At 37.2% G+C, this 26,178-nt stretch overlaps 1 protein-coding gene across 1 annotated transcript; it reads left to right on the top strand.

Moving 5' to 3' along the window:
* Positions 1-480: 480 nt before the first annotated feature.
* LOC121941549 (MORN repeat-containing protein 4-like) lies at positions 481-21,268 on the top strand. The gene is made up of 5 exons (XM_042484370.1): positions 481-543; positions 2,812-2,883; positions 14,053-14,167; positions 17,386-17,495; positions 21,111-21,268. The coding sequence occupies exons 2-5, from the start codon at positions 2,817-2,819 to the stop codon at positions 21,266-21,268; spliced, it is 450 nt and encodes a 149-aa protein (XP_042340304.1). The 5' UTR covers positions 481-543; positions 2,812-2,816.
* The last annotated feature ends 4,910 nt before the right edge of the window (positions 21,269-26,178 follow it).

Raw genomic sequence — 26,178 nt, 5'->3', positions numbered from 1 at the left:
TCCCTTCTTAGCTTTTTACTGAATTAAAACCTTATTGGCGCTGAATCCATATCAGCTCATTGAACAGGCCTTCAACGCCTCACTGCAGCTGTGGACAACAATAAATCAAGTTCCATAAAACTCGCCAAAACGCGGGTCTAATCACCAAATTGAAACGTGAAATGACACAGTGTCATTAAGAGGAGCCTCGCTGCCGGTTTATAATCCTACAGAGACGGTGGGCAGCGCATAAAAAAGGCAAGGGCAAACGCTTTAACGGAGGAGCACTCCGGCTAATTAAGTCGTTGAACCCGTTGCCCTCGACAAAGATGTCTCCCGCGGAGGGCTGGACAGCGCAGGATTACAGCCAATAGGAGCGCGCGTTGAGTCGAGGTAGCGGAGCGACAGCCAATCAGAGGGCGGCACCTTGCAGAGACGCTGAGGCAGCTCTGACCAGGGAACCAGCAGCTACGGAAAAGGCGAAATAATCGCTGAGAGGAGCAGAAATCGTTGTTTTCAGTGATGTAGAGAAAAAGGACTGAGTTGCTCTTTAATAAAAAACAGGTAAAGCGTTTATTTTATTCCTCCAGCTCGAGCTCAGGGTGCGCGTGAGTGTGTGTTTGGGAGGCTGGCAGCGTCATGCCGGCAGGATGAAAGGGATTAGGGCGCCGTTACTGTGGCAACATTAGATGGAGGGATACACACTCCTCCTCCCGTCAGATACGACAGCGCGCCTGATGGCATTTCAGCAATTATTCAGTCTAATAAACGGGCCTTTAGATGTTTTCTTTGTGATCGAGGGGGGACTAAATGTGTCTGTGATGCTCCAGTTTGTCTTCTTTCTGAGAGGACAGAGAGGAGAGTCCTCAGAGAACAGCTGTAAACACAGCTGGCTGACATGACAATGGATTGGACGAATTGTGTAGCCTAACGTCCTGAAATTCGAGACGCATCCTAAAATCGAGAAGGCTTTCAAATCCTAGAAATGTCCTAAAATATGAGAAACGTCCTAAAATCCTAGAAACATCCTGTAATCATAGAAATGTCTTAAAACATGAGAAACATCCTAAAATCCTAGAAATGTCCTAAAATATGAGAAACGTTCTTAAATCCTAGAAACATCCTGTAATCGTAGAAACGTCTTAAAATGTGAGAAATGTCCCTAAATTCCTATAAACGTCTTGTCCTAAAATCCTGGAAAATAGTTTATTCCTAAAAACATTCTAAAATCTGAAAAATGCTCGGAAATCCGAGAAACGTCCTAAAATCATAGAAATGTCTTAACATATGAGAAACGTCCTAAATCCTAGAAATGTCCTAAAATATGAGAAATGTCCTAAAATCCAAGAAACGTCCTATAATCGTAGAAACGTCTTAAAATGTGAGAAATGTCCCTAAATTCCTATAAACGTCTTGTCCTAAAATCCTGGAAAATAGTTTATTCCTAAAAACATTCTAAAATCTGAAAAATGTTCTGAAATCCAAGAAAAGAGAAATGTGCTATAACCATAGAACCATCCTAATCTTAGTAATTTTCAAAAATACTACAAATGTGCTATAACCGTAGAAATGCCCTGAAATCCTATAAGCATGCTTAAAACCCGATCAGTCAATAAATGTTCTAAGATCCTAGCAATGTCTTAAAATTCTACCAATGTCCTAAAACCCTAGAAATGTCCCAAAATCCTAGAAATGTTATTAAATCAAAAAAACGCTGTAAAATTGGAGAAATACCCAAAATGTGAGAAATGTTCTAAAATCTTACAAATGTGCCATAACCCTAGAAACATCCTAAAATCCTAGAAGCATGTTTAAATCCGAGAAATGTCCCAAAATCAGAGAAACATCCTAAAATCAAAGAAATGCCCGGATATCCTAGAAAAATCCTAAAATTCTAGCAATGTCCTAAAATCTGAGAAATTTCCTAAAATCCTATAAATGTCCTAAAATCTGAGAAAAATCCTAAAATCCTAGAAATGCCCTAAAATCTGAGAATTTTCCTAAAATCCTAGAAATGTCCTAAAATCCTATAAATGTTCTGAAATCCTTCAAATGTCCTAATATTCTTGTAACATCCTGTAACCCTAGAAACATCCTAAATTCCTTGAAATGTCCTAAACACTGTGCCTGGTGTACTGCTGCTCCATCTGTGCCAAGAGTACGCTCTGCGCTCTGACAGTGTGATACAATATAAACAAATAGCATATATTCCAACAGTGCAAAGGAGCGGTCCTGCTCAAGAATTATAAAATCAATTCGTGGCAGCAGATGTTTTAATCGTGGCAGCCTGCCTCAGATTAATGAATGTGTAGGAAACCCTGTAACTGTTTTTTACTGTGAGACAGGCCTTTTTGCCCAAAATCAGTGTTGGACCTCACTAATGCTCTTGTGGCTGTACAGAAGAAAATCCCTGCAGCCAGGTTCCAAAATCATGTGGAAAGCCTAAAACCAGAACAGTGGAGGCTGTTACGGCAGAAAATTAATGCCCTTGGTTTACGAATGGGAGGTTCTACAATCATATAACGTTGGCGTGTCCACATGCTTTTAGCGATAGTCCCTTGATGTCTTTGAGTGGTAGTTCAGCGATAAGTAGGGTTGTTGAGTGTTTGTATTTAGTTTCCGTGCCTGGCTGCATAATCTGGGCATTATTTATGCTGCAAACAAACTGCAGAGGTAAAAAACTAGCAATTAACCCATGCTGGGTTGAAAGGTGGACGCAGTATCAGATGAACTCTCAGCTCTGTGCGTGTGTGTCACAGTGTCAAAGCTACGGCTGATAACCTCTGGGTGTTGATGATGGTTTTTGTGTGTTGTTGTCGTGTGCACCAGCAGGATCCATGACCCTGACACGAGGTTCCTTCAGCTACTCCAATGGCGAGGAGTACCACGGCGAATGGAAAGAAGGCAAGACTCGCTCTCATTCGTCCATCCTCCATCACTGAAACATTTGCATGCACAGCAGGAGTGTTGTTATAATGTGATTAAGACAACAATGCATGTAAGTCAGAGCCCGTCTGAACACCACGCTTGTGTTTGATTCATGTAATAATGCTCTTAGGGGAAGTAAGCATAATCACAGTAACATATGTGGAACGCTCAGACGTTATTTGCATTAACAGAATCCAGTTTCAGTTTACAGGTTCATACCTGTCTTGGGTTTCTACTAAAACTCGAATGCTACTCAAACACCTATGGCCCGTAGGCCAAATCCGGCCCCCGATAGTGACTTATGATTGATGATTTTGTACTTTTAGTATACATAAGGTTTCAGAGTGCACAAAACAGCATAAATATAGAGCCTGTTTATCAAAAAAAGTGCCAGATGAGGATCCCCTACACCCCCGTACAAAGGTAACTAGCTAAGCCCCTAATGTCCTAAAATCCTGGAAATACCCTTAACCCTCTATGGTACACATTATGATACAAGGTGGTTAAAATTTGTCAAACAATACATATTTTTTGGGGTACGCTTTTGGGTATGTTGCCTCAAAGCAACAGTGTACCATAATTGATGGAGCTGAATCTTGCAGGAAAGGCCCCGATAAAAAGGACTCCATATACTCTCCAGAAAGTCATAACACAATATAAACAGAGCTATTGGTTTCCTTAGGGTCCTTGCTCTTTTTCAAAAAATATTGCATACAATTGAGAATTTATTGTGTGAGCGTAAACAGACAAAAATGGGCAAGAGAACCTAGAAACATCCTCAAATCCGAGAAATGTCCTAGAATCCTAGATATGTCCCTAAAATCATAAACGATGTCCTAAAGTCTTAGCTGCGATGTTTCAGGGCAGCAGAAATGGTAGAAATCATGGAAACAGTATAAACAATTGACAATGACAAAAATATATTTAATTATTTTGTTCCCAGTAGCTATAATTTACTTTTAATAGTGGTGCATTTAAGTAAATGCATCTGTTAGCTGCAGCAAGCAAGCAAACTTTTGACTATAAAGCATGCCAGGCCAGTATACTAACACCCATAACAATGTTATTTTAATAATAATAATAGTATTAATAAACTTTATTTGTATAGCACCTTTCATACAAGAAATGCATCCCAACGTGCTTTAAAAGAAAGAAATTAAATGCACCATGTGCTTCTTATTAAACACATAAAACACAAAAAGACTATAAAAACTGCATGTAAAAATAAAATAATATCAAAATAGAATACATAGAATGCATCTTCACATGACGATAATAGTAAAAGTAAGATGAAATAAGGATACAAATTTTATAACAAGGGTGGCCAACTCAGTGTCATAAGTGTTTAAACATGGCAGACAAAAGTCAATGTTTGGTCAATGGTAAGAAACTTTTTCATTAATTCATGTATTAAATATCCATTTTTGAAAGTGTAATATGGTGTTAATGTTAACTGCTGTCCATGTAGAGTGACGTATAGTAAAATATAAAAATATTATAAAATGTAAAAAAAAAAAAATATATATATATATATATAAATATTTTAAAAACTTGAAACTGCTGTCAACTTGTCGTTTAAACGCTCTCAGCATTAAAATGTAACCCATCGTCTTTGTGGCTTCCATGTTGTTCCCACTTTACAACCTCAGAAAAAGACTTCCCAACTCAGAAACTACGACCTTCCAGCATCACATGAGCGCAGCATAAATCTGGACGCAAACATATTTTTGTTTACAAGAAAACTCCTTGGAGAACCTTTAAGTTGTAATTCAAGGCAGCAGCATATAGACGAAGACTGTCCTCACTGTTTACATTCCTCACATTGCCAAATGTTATCAATGTGACAATGACGAGACTAGTTTCGGATGCAACGCGGCCCCCTCCGTTGTTATAATACTTTGCTTTTGAATAGTCACTTAAGGATACCCATAAGGATAAAATGGTAAAGTCTGTAAATATCATTTAAAAAATGCTCTGAAATAAAGTTATTTCTAGCCTTTTTTAAGGATAACCGATGGGATTTCAAGTAAAGTCGCAACAGCAAAACTAGTTGGCTTTCAAATGAACCTACACTTGCACAGATTGCATCTAAAAAAGCAAAAAAAAAAAAAAAAAAAAAACAGAAAGAGGTGTCAGATTGAAGTCAGTAACTAACCGGAAAATGTACACATACTTTTACACACACACACACACACTCATGCAGACACAGACCATCTGGTGCCAGTGTGCCTGCTGAGACAGGATATCACACTACCCAAACCAGTATGTGCAGTTTGACAAAAACACTCAGACAACCTTTAGGGCAAGGTTAAACAAAGAACAAAAGTTTGGCACCAAAGCGGGCGTGAGACAGCGCGGAGAAACATATGGTCTCAGCACGGCCAGCGAAAAACTGTTAAACTGGTTTAACTGTGAGCTCTGATAAGCTCAGGTTTTGGTGCACAGCAGTGTTTTATTAAATTATTTTTTTACGAGCAGAGACGTTTCGAAGTTGCGAGTGGAGAAATTAGTCCACTAATAGACCTGATGCATCTCTGTGTTTGTTGTTTGGAACTACCAAGATATTTTTTGGCATTTTGTTGATTTTTTTTCACATTTATTATTTTTAAAATTTGAGAAAAATGTATATACTACATGTTCAATGTAAATATTCAAAAATATACGCTGTTCTGGAGCTTGTGATCACATGATGGAATTTGACTTTGTCGTGGAATCGTACGTTTAAATGTTTTTTTTAGACTTTTAAAAAAAAATTAAATTTAAAATTTAAAAAATGTTCATGCTTTAATACCCCTTGGGGCTCGCTTTAATATTACGCACACTCATATCGCTCTGCACACAAGATGCACTTTTCAAAATCAAGCTTTCAAAAAATGTTATGCAATGTACATTAATATTATTTTCTAATTTCACAGACTTAATTTTTTAAAATAAAATTAAATTTTTTAATTTTTTTTAACCAACATCAGTCCTAATCATAAATATAATATATTCATTAGTTTTCAGAATTTTAACTCTTTAAATGCCTGATTTTTGTCATGATGCCACTATGGTTTCAGATTTTTAAAAAACACACACACAAAAAATGAGTTATTTTCAATATACCACATGCTAAGCAGATTTTTTAAAATCATCACAGCCTAGGATATGTCAACGATTAGTAGCAACATTTATTTTTATACATTTTTTTTTTTTTTTGGGCAGTGTTATACTCACACCGCTCTGCACACAAAATGCACTTTTCAAAATAAAAAATATTCTACATTAATATGATTTTCTACTTTCATTGAGTTCATTTTTTAACCAGCATCAGGCCTAATCATAAATATCAAATATTCATTATTTTCTTTTAGAATTTTAACCCTTTGAACGCCAGATTTTCCTCATGACCCCACTATGGTTTCAGATTAAAAAAAAATAGATAACAAATTAAAAAAAAAAAAAAAAATTTAATTATTTTCAATATACTACATGTTAAGCAGATATTTTTTATTATTATTGCAGCCTGGGATTTGTCAACGATTAGTAGCAACATGAATTTTATCCTTTTTTTTGTGCAATGTCACACTGATCTTCACACACTTTCAAAATCAGGGTATAAAAATATACATTAATGTGATTTTTCTACTTTAATTGAGTTAATTTTTTAAACAACATCAGTCCTAATCAGAAAGATCAAATATTTATTAAGAGAATGAGAATATGATTATTCCCACACAAAAAAAGATTAACTCTAATAAACTTTGGATGACCAAAGCAGTGAAGAGGAAGAAGCTGTCCTTCAGATGAGGAAGGACTTTTGCCTAAAAGGAGGTAAAAAGCAGAAATCCTAACAGCTAAACAAAAATATAAAAGTAAAGTAGAGAGTAAACTGTGTGAGGGGAAACTGGACTCAGCCTGGTCTGGCATAAAAGCTGTTGCAGACATACAGCGGAGCAAGAACAGAAACAATATCATTATGGATGGCTTCGGGTCAAATATTGACTTTGCCAACACTCTCAATAAACTCTACTTGAGATATAACTTTAGACATAAAATTGAGGGACTTGGATGTAAAGTTAAAGATAGCCAGCACTTTGTCCCGCAGCACAGAGAGATCGAAAAGTCCTTCCTCTACACAAACAACAGCGCTGGTCCCAACAATATCAGACGCATATTACTGAAGTCATGTGCTAACCTTGAGCCTTGAGGATCTTGTGCTATGACTGAAAGCAGTGCTTTAATGCTCTGTGGGAGCACATATCTGCGGTAAAATGTCCTAAACTCAAAGTCTATTTTGTTCCCACAAAGCTTTTGGTTATTTCACTCTTCTTGAGTGAAAATACAGTAGTGTGATTTATTTGAACGCCTAAGCATATTCTGAAACTGTTTTGGATCTATATTTACTATTATATTATTAGAACTTCTTATTTTGCATAAGGGTGTACATAAAAAGTTTAATCACAAAATAATAAATCAGTTATTTGCACAATGAACACTGTACACTAAAATCACGGTTCGGTACGCACCTCGGTTCTCAGTTAAAGGGGGAAAATGCAAAAAGAACATTAGCTTATTTAATTAAACAATAACAGTTGTCAGCTGTCAGCGACTTAGAAAGTGTTTCAAATGAAATGAAACCTACAAAATGAAACATATAAAGATACTGTAGAATACTGCTGCAAATTACTATGCTCTCCAATAAATTAAATTCTTATCGGGAGCAGCGTTTGCACAACTCATTTTTTCCTTGCAGCGGCGATAGTTACACTGGGATGTTGCCTTTTCAAATGGGTGTGCAAGTTTGTCGTGTTTCCAGATGCATTGCTAATCGCCACTGAACATCACTGCTTTTGTCTTGTCCTCTTGCTTTTCTTTATTTTTATATTTCACCAGGAAACCGAAGCAATCCCGTACAGGTGATCTGAATGCATGCTGTTACTCGCTATTTATGGACCACGGTCCACCTCTGGACCGATACAGAGGTGCCTGTACCGTGATGATTCGTTACGAATACGTGTATCGTTATCGTTATGCTGATATCACAAAAGTCTGCCTCTGAATTTGATTCAATTTGATTCAGTAGCCTGCGATCGATATGAGACGATATCTCTTCTGCTTATCATTGTCTGCTCACACTAGGTGCATCTTAAAGATCATGATTGATGTTTTTCACTTTGTATCTATGATATTGGATCCCTCAATCAATATTGATCCAGATCGATATTTTTGCACCTTGAGCAATATTCATTTAGTCCAATTTACTGTAGTTTTATTCGGTGTAATCTTAAAATATGTCAGATTTTTATCATGAAAACAGATTTGTTCGACATTATCTGGATAATGCTCCATTTTCGCTTGGATACCTGCCGTTATTAACTTTTTAATTATCTCCCCTCCATGTGTAAACACAGCTGGGAATACATTTTTTAGTATCTGGCACACCTTTTCATAAGATGCAATTATTTGGTGTTTTTTTAAAAATATGTGATCACACATTTCTTAATTTTGACACAGCAAGTTTAATTAACACTGCTGACACTGTAATGTGTGTGTGTGTGTGTGTTGGGAGGTGTTGTCATGCACACGTATTAATGTGTGCGGTGCGTCGCGTCTCGGCGTCCATGCATGCGAAGTCACTGTTTGCACACAAACATGTATTGGTGTGTCGGACGGAGGTCTACGGTGTCACATGAATAATTCAGCGCAACGCTGGTTGAAGACAAGCCCAGAGGCTATCAGGTTACAGGAAGCAGGTTGGGTACATCCACAGCAGCCGAGGCACAGCCAGAAGCCATTTACTACCGTACTACTGAGCCCAGTCATTTAACATCTCTGCATTACCGCTATTGATTGACATAAAAGCCAGACAAATTCAGCTAAACCGTAATTAGCCGGAGACCCTGACCCGACACGAGATTGAGGAGAGGCGTTACAAAGGAGCTGAGTGACAGATTAGAGTCTGTCTGAGGGGATCAAATCTAGAGAGACGGAGAGGACGTTACTGTCCCTGAATGCAGCTGATAATCTGTCCCTTCAGGAAAAAGTAGCAGCGGTCTGTAAAGCGCTTTTCACTTTTGCCACTTGATTTCATTAAATTCAATGAACACCATTCTTACTTCAATACCCCTTTCGACACTCGATGGACGACAAATCTCTTGCATTGAGACGACTGCGACCTCTTTGACACCCCACAAATTGTTATATTTCAGCGGCTAGTCCGTGAAATCTCAGCCTCGGGCTCTCAGTTGGTTGTCAGGGCTCCTGCAGGCTGAAGATTTGGGACTTAAGCCCCTGTTGGCCCTCTTCTATATACAGGGTTTGTACTATCATGAAAAACCAATTTTGGAACTTGGGAATAGCAACTTTAAGGCCTGAAAAAGTTTGAAAAATAAATATACCGTGAAGATTTTTTAAAAAAGTAATAAGATTTTGTTTCCCAAACCTGTGTAATAACACATAACTGTCAGAGATTTGAAAATCCAACAATAATTTCTCTTTTTACAGTTTCTGACTATGATAAACCATTGCAGCTTGTTTTCTTTAAAGTAGGCCTCAGAGGCATGAAGTAAATAAATATATAAATATATAAATAAGTAAATAAATCACCTTAATATTTTTAAAGACATTTAAAAAAAGAAAATTGCCAAAAAATCTTTGAAGAAAAGGAAATCATCCAAAAAATCACTGATATTTTTAAAGAAAAAAAAAGCATTTTCAAATCACCCAAAAAATCAGAAAGAAAATTTGCCAGAAATTTTTAAAGAAAAAAAAAGTCTTTAAAAATGTCTGTCTTTAAATTGTCTTTGTTTATCTTAATAACCTTAATAATGTTTAAAGAAAAAAAAACACTTTTTAAAAGAAAAAAACATTTTTAAAAAATTAACAAAACAATCAGCTTTTTTTAATCTTTAAATTTCACCAAAACATTTTTAAAGACAAGGAAAATCACCAAATTTTTTTTTTTTAAACTGCCAAAAAAGTGTAGAATTTAAAAAAATAAACAAGCCTAAAATAAGCAGTAAAATAAAAACAAAATACAGCCATTTGAAGTTGTATGCCCCTCCCCTGAGCCAAAATTACAACAAAAAAAGTAAAAAATGATTTGACATGCCTCCTTCTTTTTAAAATAATATATATTCAAAAACGCTTTTATATAGTAAAGAAAAAGAATCGCCAAGGAGGATTGATGGTCATTTCAGAGAATGCATGGTGTTTAAAATTTACCTCAAAGTCATGGAAATTTATAGGTAAAAATGTGTATGGATGCTATATGTAGTTATTGAGCACACTGTGCACACACACTCACACATCTGCATGCATGCATGCAGGATTTTTTCAGAGGAGATAGTGAGAAAAGGAATGCAGAGCTCCAGATTTAGTTTCTGCCGTCTCCAAATCTCTTCTCCAAATCTCCCGTGAAAACCCTGCTGAGATTAGGCAGAGAGCAGCACATTAAGCAGCCCTGACAGATGGACTGCCTAATTTACTTTGCCATTAGCTGGGAGCAGGGGACAACACTCACTGTAGACTCACCCTTGCCTCACCCCCTGCCAAGCAGCCAGCCTCCCCTCCTGCAAATCCCAATCCGCTGTGAGGGATCACACCCCCACCAGATCTCCCTCTCTCCAACAGTTTCATGCCACTTGGCGAGCTCTCAGTAAATCCTATTCCTCGCCTACAGCTGCTACGAGGAACCCAGGACCTCCTCAGCCCGTGTCCAACTGTGCCTCACATCCAGTTATTCTCCTAAATCCCGCTGGGCCTGCTAATAGACGTTGGCAAGGGAAAATGCTCACTTTTTCCCCTCCCTGTCTCCTCCGACTGCCATCCTCCTGGTCCTGGAAATTAGTTGCAGAATTAGTGGAAGAAAATGAGCTCTCACCTCTGTGGGAACATTTTAAAGAGAGAAGCTCACCTTTTTTTTCTTTTAGCAGCAATTATGACTCCTGAAGTGCTAGCTCAAAATTTTGAGAATAACTGCCTTCTTTTTTTCTCCTCTGCATTTCCAAGAAAAACTCCGAACACCTTCCGATAAAGATCTGCAAATCTCTAATGTGGTATTCATGCTGAGATCAAACCTGAACCTTATTAGATGTTTATCTTCACACCAACCAAGGGCATCACAAGCTGCAAAAAAAGACAAACGCAGCATCTGTGAAATCACCCACATATTCCTGAAGTGACTTTTTGAAGCCTTGTGTTTGGGTTCACTTTCAGTTTTCTCAAGTGGGGAAGTTTATACAACAGGGTGAGGCTGAGCCAGAATCAACAACATGTTCTTATCCCGAATCGTCACGTTGCTGCTTTGTCTAAATATTACACACAAGGTTTGTGTCTGCTGTTGGCGTTCTGGGATGCTGCTACCGTGATGTCAACAAAACCACATGGTGGGATTTTGGCGCACATGGTTGTGTTTAGGCAACGAAAGCACATGGCAGCCAACACCGGGAAGACTTTGTGCGGCCGCGTTCTCAACTGACGCCAACAGCAAGTGCCGTCCAGCCTTCTGCTGGCGTAAAATTACACCGCGAATGGTTCAGTCCGTCTATGTTCTCAGCTGACGACATCCAGCGGCATATTGTGCAGACGCAGAAGTTGGCTTTTGGCATCGAGATCTTACGCTGAAATCACTGCAAAAGCAGCGTTATTTGATGACTTCGGAATGAGAACGGGCTGGAGTTTACCGACCCGGCTCTAATGTCATAGGCTGAGGAACCTGTCAATCAAGTAAACACAATTAATTTACCCTCGTATTAGCCTCCCACTGCAGATATTAGCCATAATGTTCAGATATTTAGCTACTCAAATAAAATTTGTGCATTTGCAGGTCGTAATTTGCAGGGAGCGAGCACTGCGATGTAAGCCACCCACCTGACGTCATTAAGACGTCTTTTTTTTGGCTAAATCTGGTCATAGCCTTAATTTAGCCCCAAAAAAAACCGTTGAAAACTGGTCTATGTTTAGCCTGCCTGACCTGGTCCGAAATTAGCCCAAAAGAGATGCTGAAAATTAGGCTGTGTTTGGACCACCTGTTTTTGGTCCTAAATGGACATCTTTTTTGGACCACATACAGACCTTATTGGCTACAGCAATGAAAATAAGGTCACATACAGCACATGTGGGAACATTTTGACAGCTTAAATATACAATATAAATATACATACTGCCGTAAATGACTTCTTTTTGGTCAGTTCAAAGAAATTGATATCCAGATATCCGTTTTTGTTTCATGGGACAAATGTAAAATTGTCCAGGTTGGACATGTAATGAGAGTAAAGTAACTCAGACTGATGCCACCTAAAGTAAATGTCAGTGAGAGAGGGAAAACGTCACGCATTTGTCCACGGAGATGCCACTGAGTGCTGGCATAATATGGAAACATCAGACTCTGCCTCTCGACGACCCGAGATGTAAAAGCAAAGGTGCAAAAGCAGAAAGACTGAAGACAGACGCAGGCAGAGCAGAGCGACGTCTCGGCGTGCAGAGCAGACGAAGAAAGCCGCTTGTTAAGAAACACCCACGCACACCAACTCTCGCTCCCTCCTGGTGTTTCATATGATATATAATGATGATTTAAACATTTTTAATAAGACAGAAAAAGCAAGTTGCACTGATTTTCCTATAGTAATAAAATTTAGTTGCACTGTCCCCAAAAAGGTCACAGTCTGGAGCCCTGCATACAATTTGCTTGAGGAAGTCTAACCTCCAATATCCTATTTATGTTTTCAAAGTTTTCTTTTGAAACACTGATTGATTTTAGTGAACATTTTATTCCAGATAAGACTGTGACCTCTTACAACATTGTTTTGGTTTGTTTGGTTTATTGTCTGTTCTGGTTCAAGTGTGGGACACAAACATGTCTATGGACCGTTGAAGAGGTTGTTAAACAGAATAAAGCATTTTCAATTTCCCAATTTATCTCATATCCTTGAGAGACTCGGTCTGAGGCTTTGTCTGTAATATGGAAACATTATATATCTAACATCCATTCATGATCAAGACGGATCTCAGAAGTAATAATAATAATAATAATAATAATAATAATAATAATAACCTGGCCATTAGAATGCATTATTGGGGTTAATCTTTCAGAATTTAAAACACATAAAATCAGTATAAATACCAATATTCTTTTTTAATCACATGAGCATTTTTGGAAAGAATCACGCGCAATTTTATCATTTCACAGGATAATTTTTAGTTATATGGCAAACTTTATTATGAGTCAAATTATAAATGAAAACTGAAATTGTTAAGAAGAATACCTAAAAACATATAAAAAAAAAACTTTACCAAACAAAGGGACAGATAGAGATATATAGATAAAACTTATTAAACATGACTCTACTGCTAGTTGTGAGTGCTATACTAGATTGTCAAGCTTTGCAGTATTTCTTGTTAGATTTTGTAGTAATTTGGATACTATTGTGGGTGTGTATTTCCGGTGTCTGATGATTCCCACACCTACTATTTTGTAATTAATTTTTTTAGTATTTTTCCCTTTGTGTAGTACACATGTATAGGTATATTTTGTGAATATGTATATTTTTTATAAATTTGTGATATGTTTTTTTTTGTAATTCTTAGTGATAAAATTTGTGATTTGTGACTTTAGTTTGACTTTTATACTAGCACTAAATTACATGATAGCAGAGTATCTGTATTTGCACTGAAAATCAGCTGAATCTGAGCTGCATATATTTTCAGTTAAATATGTATTTGTGTATTTTAATGTGATTGTAAAAATTTGCTCCTAATTTAATATAAATGTACTTTTATATTTAAATTTTACAATAAACATTTACATTAAATCTTATGAAAATTCAGGCATAATTATTCACATATGATCATTATTTATTTTTGTTGTTTTTTTTTTACAGTTTCATTATTATCATCATCCCAGCCTGTTCAATTTTATTCTGCAAATTTTTAGTCTTGTTTTTGTTTTTAAACTTGTTCTGAAAAAGCCTCTGTTTCTTGTTATGGGCTCTTTTTTGATTTTCTGGCACCGTTAAGATTAATTTTAAGAGCGTCTTGGGGTTTTCCATGTCACTGATTGAGTTTAAATTTAAGTGTTTTTTTTTTTTTTACATAAACTGAACATAATCTGAGGCCGTTGATGTAAAGTATCGGTCTGAGCTGTGTGTGTTTGTGCTGCTGCAGGTCTGCGTCATGGCCTGGGTCAGCTGACCTTCAGCGACGGGACGTGCTACACTGGACAGTTTGAGAACGGCCTCTTCAACGGCTGCGGCGTGCTGGTCTTCCCTGACGGCTCCAGGTCAGTGCTGCTCTCCCGGCTAACCCGACCTTTGACCCGTGAAATCAAATCAACTTTTTAAATGATCAGAAAACTTCGCCTAATATTACAAAATGACTCTCCTGCCTTAACGATTCATTTTTAGGGACCTAAATATTTACGCGGCAACAGTTCTTGCGTGAAACGTTAAATGGCATTTTGGGGGCCAGAAAACGCAAACTTTGTAATCTTTTAAAAACACCACCTTTTCTATCATCGTGTAAACTGGCAATCAGATTTTTTTACCGTGCTGGTTTTATTTATATGTGTAGCTCCGACGGACAGAGTAATTTCTTATTTTGGCATGACATCATAGGGTTTAACAGCCAATCACATTGCTCTGTGGACAAAGAAGAAAATCACTTGGTTGATTTTGTAGTTGTTTTTTTTTTTTTTGAGGAAATGTTTAAAAAAAAAAGCAGATTGGTGAGAACGGTTAAGTCACAGCTGCATTTCCTGTATGCGTGTGGTCTTCTTCTGTAGTGTCATTACAAAGCTACACTGCCAACTACTGGCCGGAGATGCATACTACAGCGTTTTCAGTTGTTTTTGCGAATCCGTGTACACAAAGATCTTTCTCACAATGTTAATATATGAACGTGGTTTTTTTTTTAACCTTCCTGCTTTGTTGCAGGTTAATTTGACCCATTTTGAAATTTGAAAGTGTCTAGAAAAATATTTTCAAGGTTTTTTTTTTTTAACTTCTTATTCAGGACTTAGTGTTTTAACTTTTTCCTGAGTAGTTTATATCAGAGAGGTGCTGATTGGGTCAGACTGACATGACAGTGAAACTGGGGTCATACGTGTGAAATTTTGATTAATTTCTTTTTTTTCTTTGCAAATGTGATACAGTTTGTTATCCCAAGAAAGTATACATTTAAAATTTAAAACAAAACTTTTATATTTTTTTAAAAAGCAATGTAAAAGATTTTTTTTTTAATATCTCGGTAACACCCTTTTCTTAAAAAAAAAAAAGTTTATACATGTAGGCCTATTTTTAAAAAAAGAAATAAAAAATGCCATGATCTGTGAGAGGTAAATAACACCGTTGCACTTAATATTGATTGAATTGAATTAACTTGAGTGTAATTGGTAGTAATAATGAGGTACAAACAATGTAGATTTTTTTGGTTTCTGAAAACTTTTGGATGGTTAAACGTGAACCCGCTCACTTAGGAATATTCTTTTTTTAAAACTTTATTTTTCAGAGTTTAAAACTATGAGACACCACAGTGATGAAAGGTTAGGTCTTAGATTAATATAAACATATAATAAATCTATAATTTAGGAATATTCTTGTGTAAAAATACCTTAACAGGAGGGTTAAAAACGCAAAGAGAAGACTTTTACATTTTTTCTTCGAGCCGTTCTCGTGAAAATGCGGCCTAAGAAAGTTTGGCCCTGGTCTCTTGTGTAATAATGATGTCGTTCATCAGCTACAGAAAAGTAAGGAGAGTAAAGACGTAAACGAAGGGTGAAAGAAACTCGGCGGCATCTGTCACCCTTCATCCCACAGAGTGTGTGCGCCTATAAAGAAATCTTCTTCAACTTCTGAATCGTTTGAATACTTTAATCACCTGAACATTTTGATTGTTTTTGAAGCACTCCTTTCTCGCTGAAATATTGGCCGCGGATCATTCCAGAGCAGGCAGAAACATCTGCTACTTTCCTTGATTTTATCATGCAAATAAAAAAATGTTATAAAAGGATATGGCTCCGTGACCCCAACAGATACAGAACACATTCCTCCCCAATTCAGGTTCTGTTACTTCAGAGTTTTTCCTCCTTTGTGTGGCGGAGGTGCCGTGTGCAGCTGAGGATGTTTCAGTGTCGCCTGCTCAGGGCCATCTGTTGTGTTATCACTTGGAAAAAAAAAATTCTTCGGGGGCTTTGGAAACACTAAAACATGTTTTTTTTAAGAGGTGTTAAATGAATATTCAGCTGAAAACCTGTCCTTTGAATATCAAATAGGTTACTGTCCTTAGACATGAAAAGCGGCTCTGAAAGAAGACAGCAGCGACAATAAATTCCAGTTTAAGAGTTATTTCAGAGAGTACAGACTCTCTTCTTGCATTGTGCTGGTTTGGACACAAAATTAAAAATCCTTACACTTTACCCCAAGCTAATTAATTTGTTTTACTGAATCACTGTAAAACTTCAATTAATAGCCCGGGCTATTATTTGCTTAAATCATTTAACTCAATAGGCTTATATCTGGGACAGGAGTCTATATGGGACGTGCTTTTATTTTCTGTCACTCAAAACAGTTTTTTAATTATTTATTTATTATTATTTATTTAATTGTTGCTGAGTTTTTTGTTTGTTTGTTTTTTTCAAAAACATGGGAATAAGGTAATGAACAACAAAAGAAGAAATGGCCCAGAAGATAGCAAGAAATATGTGAAAACTACAAGAAAATTACCAGACAATTTGCCAAAAAAAAGAAATAAGTGTATAAAGAAAAAAACAACACAGATGGACACAAAAGCGAAAGTAAAACAAGAAATGTCTGAAAATCTAAGAAATGTTCTCAAATCTTAGAAATGTGCTTTCACCCCAGAAAATCCTAAAATCCTAGAAATGTCCTAAAATATGAGAATTGTCCTAAAATCCTCAAAACATCCTGTAATCATTGAAACATCCTATACACACACTATAACCCAAGGAATGTCTTGAAATCCTCAGAAGTACATTTTTAAAGTAAAGTATTGAAAGTAAATGCAACAAATGCAACTTTTAGGAATGGGTCCAAACATTTGATTTAAGAAACTAAGAAATAAATAAAGAAACAAACAAGAAATGCATTTTAGATTTCCCAAAACACATCTGAAAAGAGGTTTCTCTGTTTTCTGCTGCCTTTGTATGATTATAAATAATATATGTTTAAGGAGAGCTTTGATGCTTTAGTGCACTTTTAACACAAGCCAATTTTCCACTTTCATACCTAAAATTTCAAACATACAAGGTCAATATTGCTTCAGTCAAACCTTCATTACTGTTGAACTATAAAAGCATTTCTTTCACTTTTGTAAAGTGTCCTTCCTCACCCTCCTCTCAACGCTCTCCTTCATCCTTAAATTAGTTGAAATAACTGCTCTGTTGTAGCAATCTGGGAAATTAATTTTTTTTTCTTTTTATTCTTGAGGGGTTTTTTGTGTTTGTCTTTTTTTTTTTTTTTTTCTTTTTTTTTTGTTTTTTAGGTATGAAGGTGAATTTGTGCAGGGCAAATTCCAAGGCGCCGGCGTGTTCACTCGCTTCGACGGGATGAGGTTTGAAGGCGAGTTTAAAAGCGGCTGCGTGGACGGCTACGGTAAGAATTCACTACTCGCTCTCGTCAGAGACGTTGGACCCTGAAGCGAGCTATTTCACGTGGTGTAGTACTTCCAGCGGGAATTAGGTGGCAGTGGAGGGGACACAAATTGCATGTCATCTTGGTGTACATCATTTGTAGACCAGACCATGTAAATATCATGTAAGTCCAATGATAATTGTCCCTCAAGGCTTACTCGCTCTTGCCAGTAGGCGCTATTACGACTAGTGAATATTGTCATAAGGATGTGTCCGGGGCGGGACCCTAACAAAAACTATGAAGTTTCAAGCAGATCGGACAATGTACACCAAAGTTACAACAATGTCCTGTTTTTTGGCGAGACATCAAAATGTTTCTCTGCTCCACGGGAAAACCGTAAAAGTTTTGCACGGACCTTTGATAACTTTTCATCAGCAAGGGGTTGAGATTGGAAACACCAAATTTGAACTCAGACTATTACTGTAGGACAAGTTCGCAAAAGTACGAGGGCTGGAAATCGCCAAAAATCAGCACAAAATTCAAAATGGCCTAAAATGTCCAGCGCGCGGACATGTCCGGACATGTTTTTTCAAAATTGTTTTCCATTGGGTGTATTTTGGATTTGCAATTTCTATTTGTACAATTTGAGGGTTAATGGAAGCCCACCTGGTATGGCTGCTCTGACCTGTTAGCATGGGCTCTGAAAACAGAAAAAGAAAGAAAAACAGGTTTTTCATTCTCTCAAGCTGCTCGCACAGGCAACGTGGCCCGGGCCTAAGAGCTGCAGCATTTTTTGGACGTCTCTTGCTATACAAAACAAATGACTCAGGTGATTTAAACCGATAAGAAACAACCAAAACTGAATAAACGTTTCATGCTTTTTTTTTTTAAACTGACATGTTTACCATATGCACATTTTATATTTGCAAAGTCAATTTATGCATTTTGAGGATTAATGGAAACCCGCCTACTCAGATAATGCAGATTAGACATAAAGTAAAAAAAAAAGTAGCTCTGCAAGAAACTTTTCATTTTTCTTGCAGCTCAGCTTGCTACATTTCTCTGTGCATATCTTCAGTGTAGTTAAACTTACAGAGTAACTGACAGCTTAGCTCACTACTGAGTATTTCCACTTTCTGACATTTGCTGTTTCTACTCCACAACTGCTCTGAGGCAAACCGTGTACTTTTTACTCAACTACGTGCATTCGACAGGTTTAGTTATTTGGAAATTTATGATGTAAAATATTATCAAGAAATGCATCACGACGTGTTATTATAGCGAGAGATGTCTTGGTAAAAATCAACTTTTTTTCATGGCACTATCACGAGTGGAAAAACAGTAACAAATTGCTAAACAACGGTCACGTTTGATCTCTAACAGCAGTCTGCAGCTTGTCAGGCGTCTCGTCCACCATCCCCTCCCCTCAGAAACATTGACATAATATGTACGAAACGTGCAGATGTAACGCATTTGTGGTGACATTTCCTTGTGGTGACTGGGCTGTTCGTCCACCGCCATGTAAAAGTACATTTTAAGTGCACTAATACAGGTAATCATCTTGTCACGTACAGTAAAAATGTTAAATTTTAAGAGATTTGTAAAAGAAGGATGATGCATTTGAACTTTTATTGAAGTTTATTTTGGTGTCATATTTTGGCACGTTTGAGTTTAAGTCAGTTTTATGTAGTTTTTTTTTTTAAATGTTACAAGTTAATTGTCTCTTCTCCTAAATTGAGACAATAGCTGGCATTATATCTGAGTTTTGAGATGAAGTCATGAGTGTCATATTGTTACAGTTCTGCTTCTCAGTCTCCCTCTGTTCTTTGCTCTGATACCTTAAATACTTTTTAATTATATTAAACAGTGAAATGTGTTAATTGTCTGGACTGGAGCCCCCCATGAGCATCTCAGCTCTGAGTCTCAACATGTAATCAACACGTTTTTATTTGTGTCACCGTGGCAACTGGTTCATTTTTATGCCTGTAAAAATAGAGATGGAAGATAAAGATTCCTTCAGGTTTCTGCAAACTAACAACCTGAAATCAGAGCCGGGCCAAGGAAAGGCTTCATTCCTAAATGTTTTTAGTTAAAAATTAACCAAAGTTCAACAGTTAACCCTTTATTAGGAGGAAGTAACAAGTCAAACAGATGAAAGAAGATTAAAGTGATGAAACACAAACGAGATTCTGAGTTAAAGTTTTAACTTAATGTGTAATATCCTATAATTTGCACACATATTTTACATTAAACTGAGTGTTTTCAGCAGCAAGGATTCATACATGAACCCAAAAACTCTCATTACTAAACATTACTAAACTAATTTTGCAGTAGAAATTACACGAGACAATAAAAAATTCTTGTCCTTCTTTTCTATATTTTCATGAGTGAGAAAAACTGAAGAAAATGATGAAAAACATGATGTTTGCTCCAAAAAACTTCAAGAAAACTATATTTGAAATATATTTGTGGTGAGATTTTAAATCCTCTCTGCAATATCTAAATATTTTTGTGGTGTTGTCACCATTAATGCATTAATCACGATGCAATTAAGGTTCTAAAACGGTGGTCCTACGTCACACAGTGAAAGAGGTTCAAGGATGGACAGTGTCACAGTCTTGCAAAGACAGTCTGGGATAAAATAATAATAATAATAAAATTCAGTGTCAGAAATTTGGGATGAGAATCTCACGTCTCAGGACTGTCAGAAATGTGAAAATCCAACTCTAATTTCTGTTTTTACAGTTTATGGCTGGGATAAATGGTGTAAATTTTTGTGATTTTTATTTTTGCAAGCCTGCAGGTTTGGAAGACACGTTTTCTCTTAAAGCAACCAAAAAATAATCATTTTTATATTAAACAGAAACTGACCAATTTTTCTTAAAATTCCCTCCCAAATTTTAAAGAAAATAAAACATTGCTAAAAAGTTTTGAAGAAAAAAAATAAATAACCAAGGGAAAAAAAGCAATAGCTTTTGAAAATCACCAAAAAAAATTGAATCAGAATAAAGAAAAAAGAAAGAAAAAAACATGCCAAAATCTTTTAAAGGGAAAACATATCTTTGCATGTTTTCTTAAAAAAACAAAAAAAAAAACAACTATGTTTTTTTTTTTCCTACAGAGGTCCAGCCTAAGCCCCCAATGTCCTTAAATGCAAGACGTCCCTGGTTTTATTGCACTTTATTTTAGCAATACGTCATGTTTCATTCTGATATAAGCCCAAGTGTTATTTACAGTTTGTCAAATAAAACTGAATATGTGGTAATTTCTCTAATGTGAGGACTTTGAGCTAAGGACAAATCTGGACACAGTGGCTGGATTGGAGCCACTGCTGAAAGCTTTATGTTTCCTCACCCAAAAAATCCAATGAAAACATGTAGACGAATTAAGGGAATTTAGGTTCCAGTGCACACCGGGATGCTCAGGTTGACACTTTTTTGCTTGCATTTGAGGTGGACCGTCTGGGATTAATAATAAAGTTTAAATTTACATTAATTTAAGTTTATAATAAAGGAGTGTATGTTAAAGTACATGACTGCGGGACTGAATTGGGTATTGAGAGTCATGGAAATTCAATGGAACTGGTATCAACTACTACATTTCTGGTTTGCCTAACAAGGAGTGTGTCTACTCCAGGAGTGCTGACGTTTTCGGACGGAGGCCCCGGCGGTGGCGGTGGCGGCAGCCATGAGGGCCTGTTTGAAACCAACCAGCTAATAAGGAGGGAGAACAGCCAGGGAGCCGTGCAGAGAGCGCAGGCAGCAGCCGCCAAGGCCCGGGCCCTCGCCATGTGACCCGGACTACATCACCCACTGTGGCCCGCTATCAGGATCATCATCCTCCCATCATCCTCCTCTCGGTTTGAACAGCTGACTACATTATTTATGACGAGGTTTCAGTCTTTTCTTGTACAGTTTCTCTTGACTGCTGTCGTTTAGCACGTCAGATGGTTATTTTTTAAGATTTTTTTATATTTTATTTCTTATTTCCGGATGATATTTTGGGGAGATCAATAGATCGAGTAAGATGTGTTCCCTGTATGTAATTTTTTTTTTGCATCCCATTTAGAAAGCCACTGATTCAGGGTCAGCTGAGCCAAACACAGATTAACTGCTCAGTCGACACACTGGTGCTAAATCTGCTTCAGGCTCAGAAAACCTGACGAAACACAACTCTGGATTCAAAAATGCTCATGGACATTTCCCAGTAAACATTTATTTGGTGATTTTTTTCTTAAAATGGGTTTAAACTGGAGTAAATTCAGTTAAAAAGTTTAATTTCAGAGGTGTACGCAGGGTTGGGGTTCAAATTTGCATTAGCTTTATGAATTTAATTATTTTTTTTATCAGTTTATCAAATCTTAATTCGTTCAAATCCCTTTTTAAATCTCCTATTTATTCTACACAGATTCAGCTTTCAACATTTCCAATTAAAGGTAAAGATAACTAAAAGAAACTCAAAGACTCAAATTAGATCTGTAATTATCTTTTTTCTCCTGAGAAGACAGATTTTCTTTTGCGGCACTCTAATTAATGTTTACAATCTGCAGCTAAAAACTGAAAATTAGATGAGCTGCAGAAGATAGAAAATGTTGATTAAATGTATTTGACACGTTGAAAAAACAGCTGCACCTTATTAACAAGCTTCTTGCTGCTACTTGTGGAGGCTCCAAATCAAAACTGTTAATCTATTAATCCGACTATACATATGATGTACGTACATATGGGGGTTCGAAAATGTAATGACAAGATCTCTGAGTTTATTTGTAATGAATTAGGAGCTCTGTCTTCCTTTGAGACAAATTTTTGTTGATAGACTGAATTTACTTTCACCTCTAATCCAAATGTTTTTTTAAAGTAACAGTTTGTAGGTTTCAGATTAGATAAAAGTAAATGATCCCCAAGAGATTTAAGGACTTCAGATGATCCACTCAACTTTTGAAAAGTTAACACCTCTTGTAACGCCTGCTGCATCATGCCCGAGGGAGCCAGTTTCTACCGAAATTCGCATAGTCATAGCATCATGTGACCTAGAAAAGCCAAAAAAGTGTTTTCAGTGCGAAATATGGCCTTTTTGAATCGCCTGAAATACGACCTTGTGAGCGTAAAAACTTTTTTTGCAATAAACGGTTCTTTTCAAAATTTGCGTGTTTCCATCAGGCGTATTTTATATTTGCAATTTCAGTTTGCACAGTTTTAGGGTTAATGGAAACCTGCCTAGTGTGGCTGCTCTGACCTGTTTGCATAGGCTCTAAAAAAAAAACCAAAACGTTTATATGCTGCTCACACAGGCAATGTGGCCCGGCCGTAAGAGCTGCAGCATTTTTTGGGGGGTCTCTTCCTATCCGAAACAAATGGATCAAATCATTTAAAGTGGCAAATAAACAGAATAAAGCTGTTTCACGCTAAAAATCAGTTTTTTCTGAAAGCACGAAATTACAAAAAAAAGGAAAATGTCCCTGGATGTAGATGGCTCATTCTAGCAAAAAAAACACCACAATTATTATTTTTTAATATTATATTCCATTTGTGCCAGTACATCGTCCTAAATTCTACTCACTGGACCTTTAACCTTTAAATTGCCAAATCAGTGTTTACTGGGTGTCCTGCCTTCCTGTTAAAAAGACACATTTATTCTGACATCTGACCTTATTGGTGCTCTAATGTTGAATTTAAATTGTTTACTCTACGTTGGTGGAATGTCAGAAGAGCGTAGATCTTGGTTAAAGCAGATGTGCGCAGTGTCTTTTTTTTTTTCTTTCCTTTCACTCAGTGCCATTACAGCTCAGTCTGATCCCAGATCAGCGGGATCACCCCCCTCAGTGCCAACCACACAGTGCCAACAGGCTGCGGCTGATCCCGAATCAGTGGCTCGTCACGAGATGAACAGCGGAGGGTGATGGGAAGCGCGGCCGGCTGCGGTAATGTGTGCAATTTCTGTTTTGGAGGTGCAATTTGATAATAACGTGCAATTTGTGGCTAAAAGCAAGATTCCCGATCCAGCAGGGAGTGAGATGAGAAGCCGGGCGCTTTTTCTGCCGGAGAGGCTTTGAGGGTCAAAGAAAAAGCTTGTGTCATGAAACAGAGGCTCGGCGTCAAATGACTCTCTGAACTAGAAGGGTTTCATTCCAAAAATTCTTTCCTTTTTTTTTTTTTTTACGTGAAATTTTAAAAAACATTTCCGTCTCATAAGCAAAAGTGGCAAAGTCATTTGTAATTAATATCAGGAAAACATGACGTGCTTTACCTTTAATGTCACCAAAACAGGACTTAATGATTATTTTGGATGGGTTTTTTTTAATGAAACTCCTGATGTCACTTTGGATGTTTAGTGCTTGTGTATAAATCACCAAACCCCCCCCCCCCCCACACACAGAAAAAAAAAGTGTAAGCTTCACTGTTGTGAACTTGACAGAGCTTGTGATGAGCTCTAACTAACACATATTTCATGCGTGCGTGGTGCCTGCTGGGGATCAGCGTCTGTCTGTGTAATAAGACTGCAGTATTGACATGCCATATGTGTGTGTGTGTGTGTGTGTGTGTGTGTGTGTGTGTGTGTGTGTGAGTGCGCAGTCGTACTGTGGGTTAGTGGGTGGGTGGGGTATTAAATGGGAAATGGAGTTAATTGGTGGTTATATGATTATCTCCGAGTGCGATTAATTTAGGATGTGGTTTGGGGGGCTGATATCTTCCCCACTGACTGATTTGACGGCGACGTTGAAAAGTGAACTGATGGAGGCATCTCACACCTTTTAATTGGCTCTGGGACCCGAACAGAGACGCTGTTAAATGGAGCTGACTGTTGCCTTTAGCTCGGGGGGGTTTGTGATACGCACTTCAATGATCTGTCAGTCGTGGACACTGTGTTATTACCAGGCTAAAGCCTCGTGACTTTGTTTCTAGTGATTTTTTTAAAAATATATATAATATCGTTCCTTATTGAACTCAGTGATCCCATGTTCCCACACAGTTAAGGGATCTTAAAACCCTTTAAATACACACCTTAAAATCTCAACTTGAAAAGTTGCCGTTGGATATTAACACAAAAGAATTCACGCAACAGCAGCCGTCGTCATTGTGAGCAACACTGTCTGATTTCATGTTTCACTGTGATGCGAGTCTCCGTGATGGAGGAAGGTGCCATCGAAATTCACCCTAAAACAGAATTCACCAATTTTCAAAAAATTTTCCAAACGTGAAGACGTGTTGAAACTAAGTTCTGAAAACCTGCCAGTTTACACCAGCGTGACCAGAAGTGACCATTTGTTCTTTTGCACTGATTTCCAGCTTTTCATGTTTATTCTTTAGCGAAATATAATTTGTAGCTTCTTTAAATATGAATAAGGATAGTGATAGTCAGATATTAGCTACAGCTGCAATCAGGTTCAATCTAAGTCTTTGCACACTGAGTCTGTTTTTTCTGATGTGTTTTTAAAATCTGCCACCCAAAAAAAACGCCAACAAGATACGCAGAGAAATCTTTCATGCTGATTAAAATGTGGTTTTTGCTGCATTTGTTTGGAAACAGAGCTATCGACAGCGGCGTGAAACAAAAAGATGTGACCTTTGGGGTCGTTTTGACAGTGTGCTCATGTGTGCGACCCAACGCAGGAGATTCAGGATCTCTTCTCACTCTGAGCAGAAGACGAGATCAGCCGTCATATAACAGATGCGATTGACGTGTTTGTTGTTATTGTTTGGAAAGCTCTGCTGACACGTATCATTTCTCACACTAAACGTGGACGCTCATGTGTGAAACATCACGCCCGTCACGCCGCACTGCAGTGTTTAATCACACACAGGCGCAGAATGATGGTTTGATTCTGTGTAAAAGTGCAGGAGCGGTATAAAGGGGGGCTTAGTTGCAGCCTTTTAGCGTCATCTTTGTGTAAAAGCGGCTTTTGAGTCAGATCCACTCACCGCTCCTTCACAGCTCCAACCTCTTGCCCAAACATGGTCACTTCTGGCTCCAAAAAAGTTCCCAACAGCTAAAACGCCAAAGTCAAGGCTTCAGAGCGTCAGTCCACAAACCAACCGGCGACGTCACGGCTAAATCCGTTATTTATACAGTCCATTAATGTCACCGTCTGCCATTAAAAATGACCTGCAGCCCGTCACTATGTCGCTTGCTTGTGAACGCAGCGTCAGACTTTGGTGTTTTAAAAGCATAAAAGACTAAAAGCATAAGTTTAACATCTCTTGGTCCTATAAAATTGGTATAAATTTTCTCATCTGAATCTGCGTAAGACAACAATAAAGTGTCTTTTTAAATGTTCAGACTGCTGTGTTAGGTTTAAACCTTAAAAACCTGAGCCAAATGTTTTGGGTCTTTTTTTTAAAAAAACATAAATGGAGAAGGCAGTGAGTAACTTAACGACACATGACCCCCCAAAATAGCAGAAATTAGTAAAAGTTAACAAAAATCACCCAAAAATGAGCAAAAAAGGAAGCGTAAAAAACAAAAATCACAAGAAAATTACACTAAAAGTGCAGAAAATGTAAAATAAATGTATAATTTTTTTCCCCCGGTAAAATATTTTTAAATTTAGAATTATAACGATTTGGGGGGATATATTCCCCGTGGTTTTTATTAATTTTTTTTCTCTTAGATTAATATTCAGGTCATTGCAAAGTTGATCATTGCCTATTTTTCTCCATCAAAAGAAATCAAACCAATAGGCTCAGGTTTTAAAGGGTTAAACAAG

Source organism: Plectropomus leopardus, chromosome 4 (genome assembly GCF_008729295.1).
Source record: "Plectropomus leopardus isolate mb chromosome 4, YSFRI_Pleo_2.0, whole genome shotgun sequence".
NCBI classification, from domain to species: Eukaryota; Metazoa; Chordata; class Actinopteri; order Perciformes; family Serranidae; genus Plectropomus; species Plectropomus leopardus.
The sequence above is the reverse complement of the archived record's forward strand: the minus strand, read 5'-3'. Positions and strand labels throughout refer to the sequence as shown.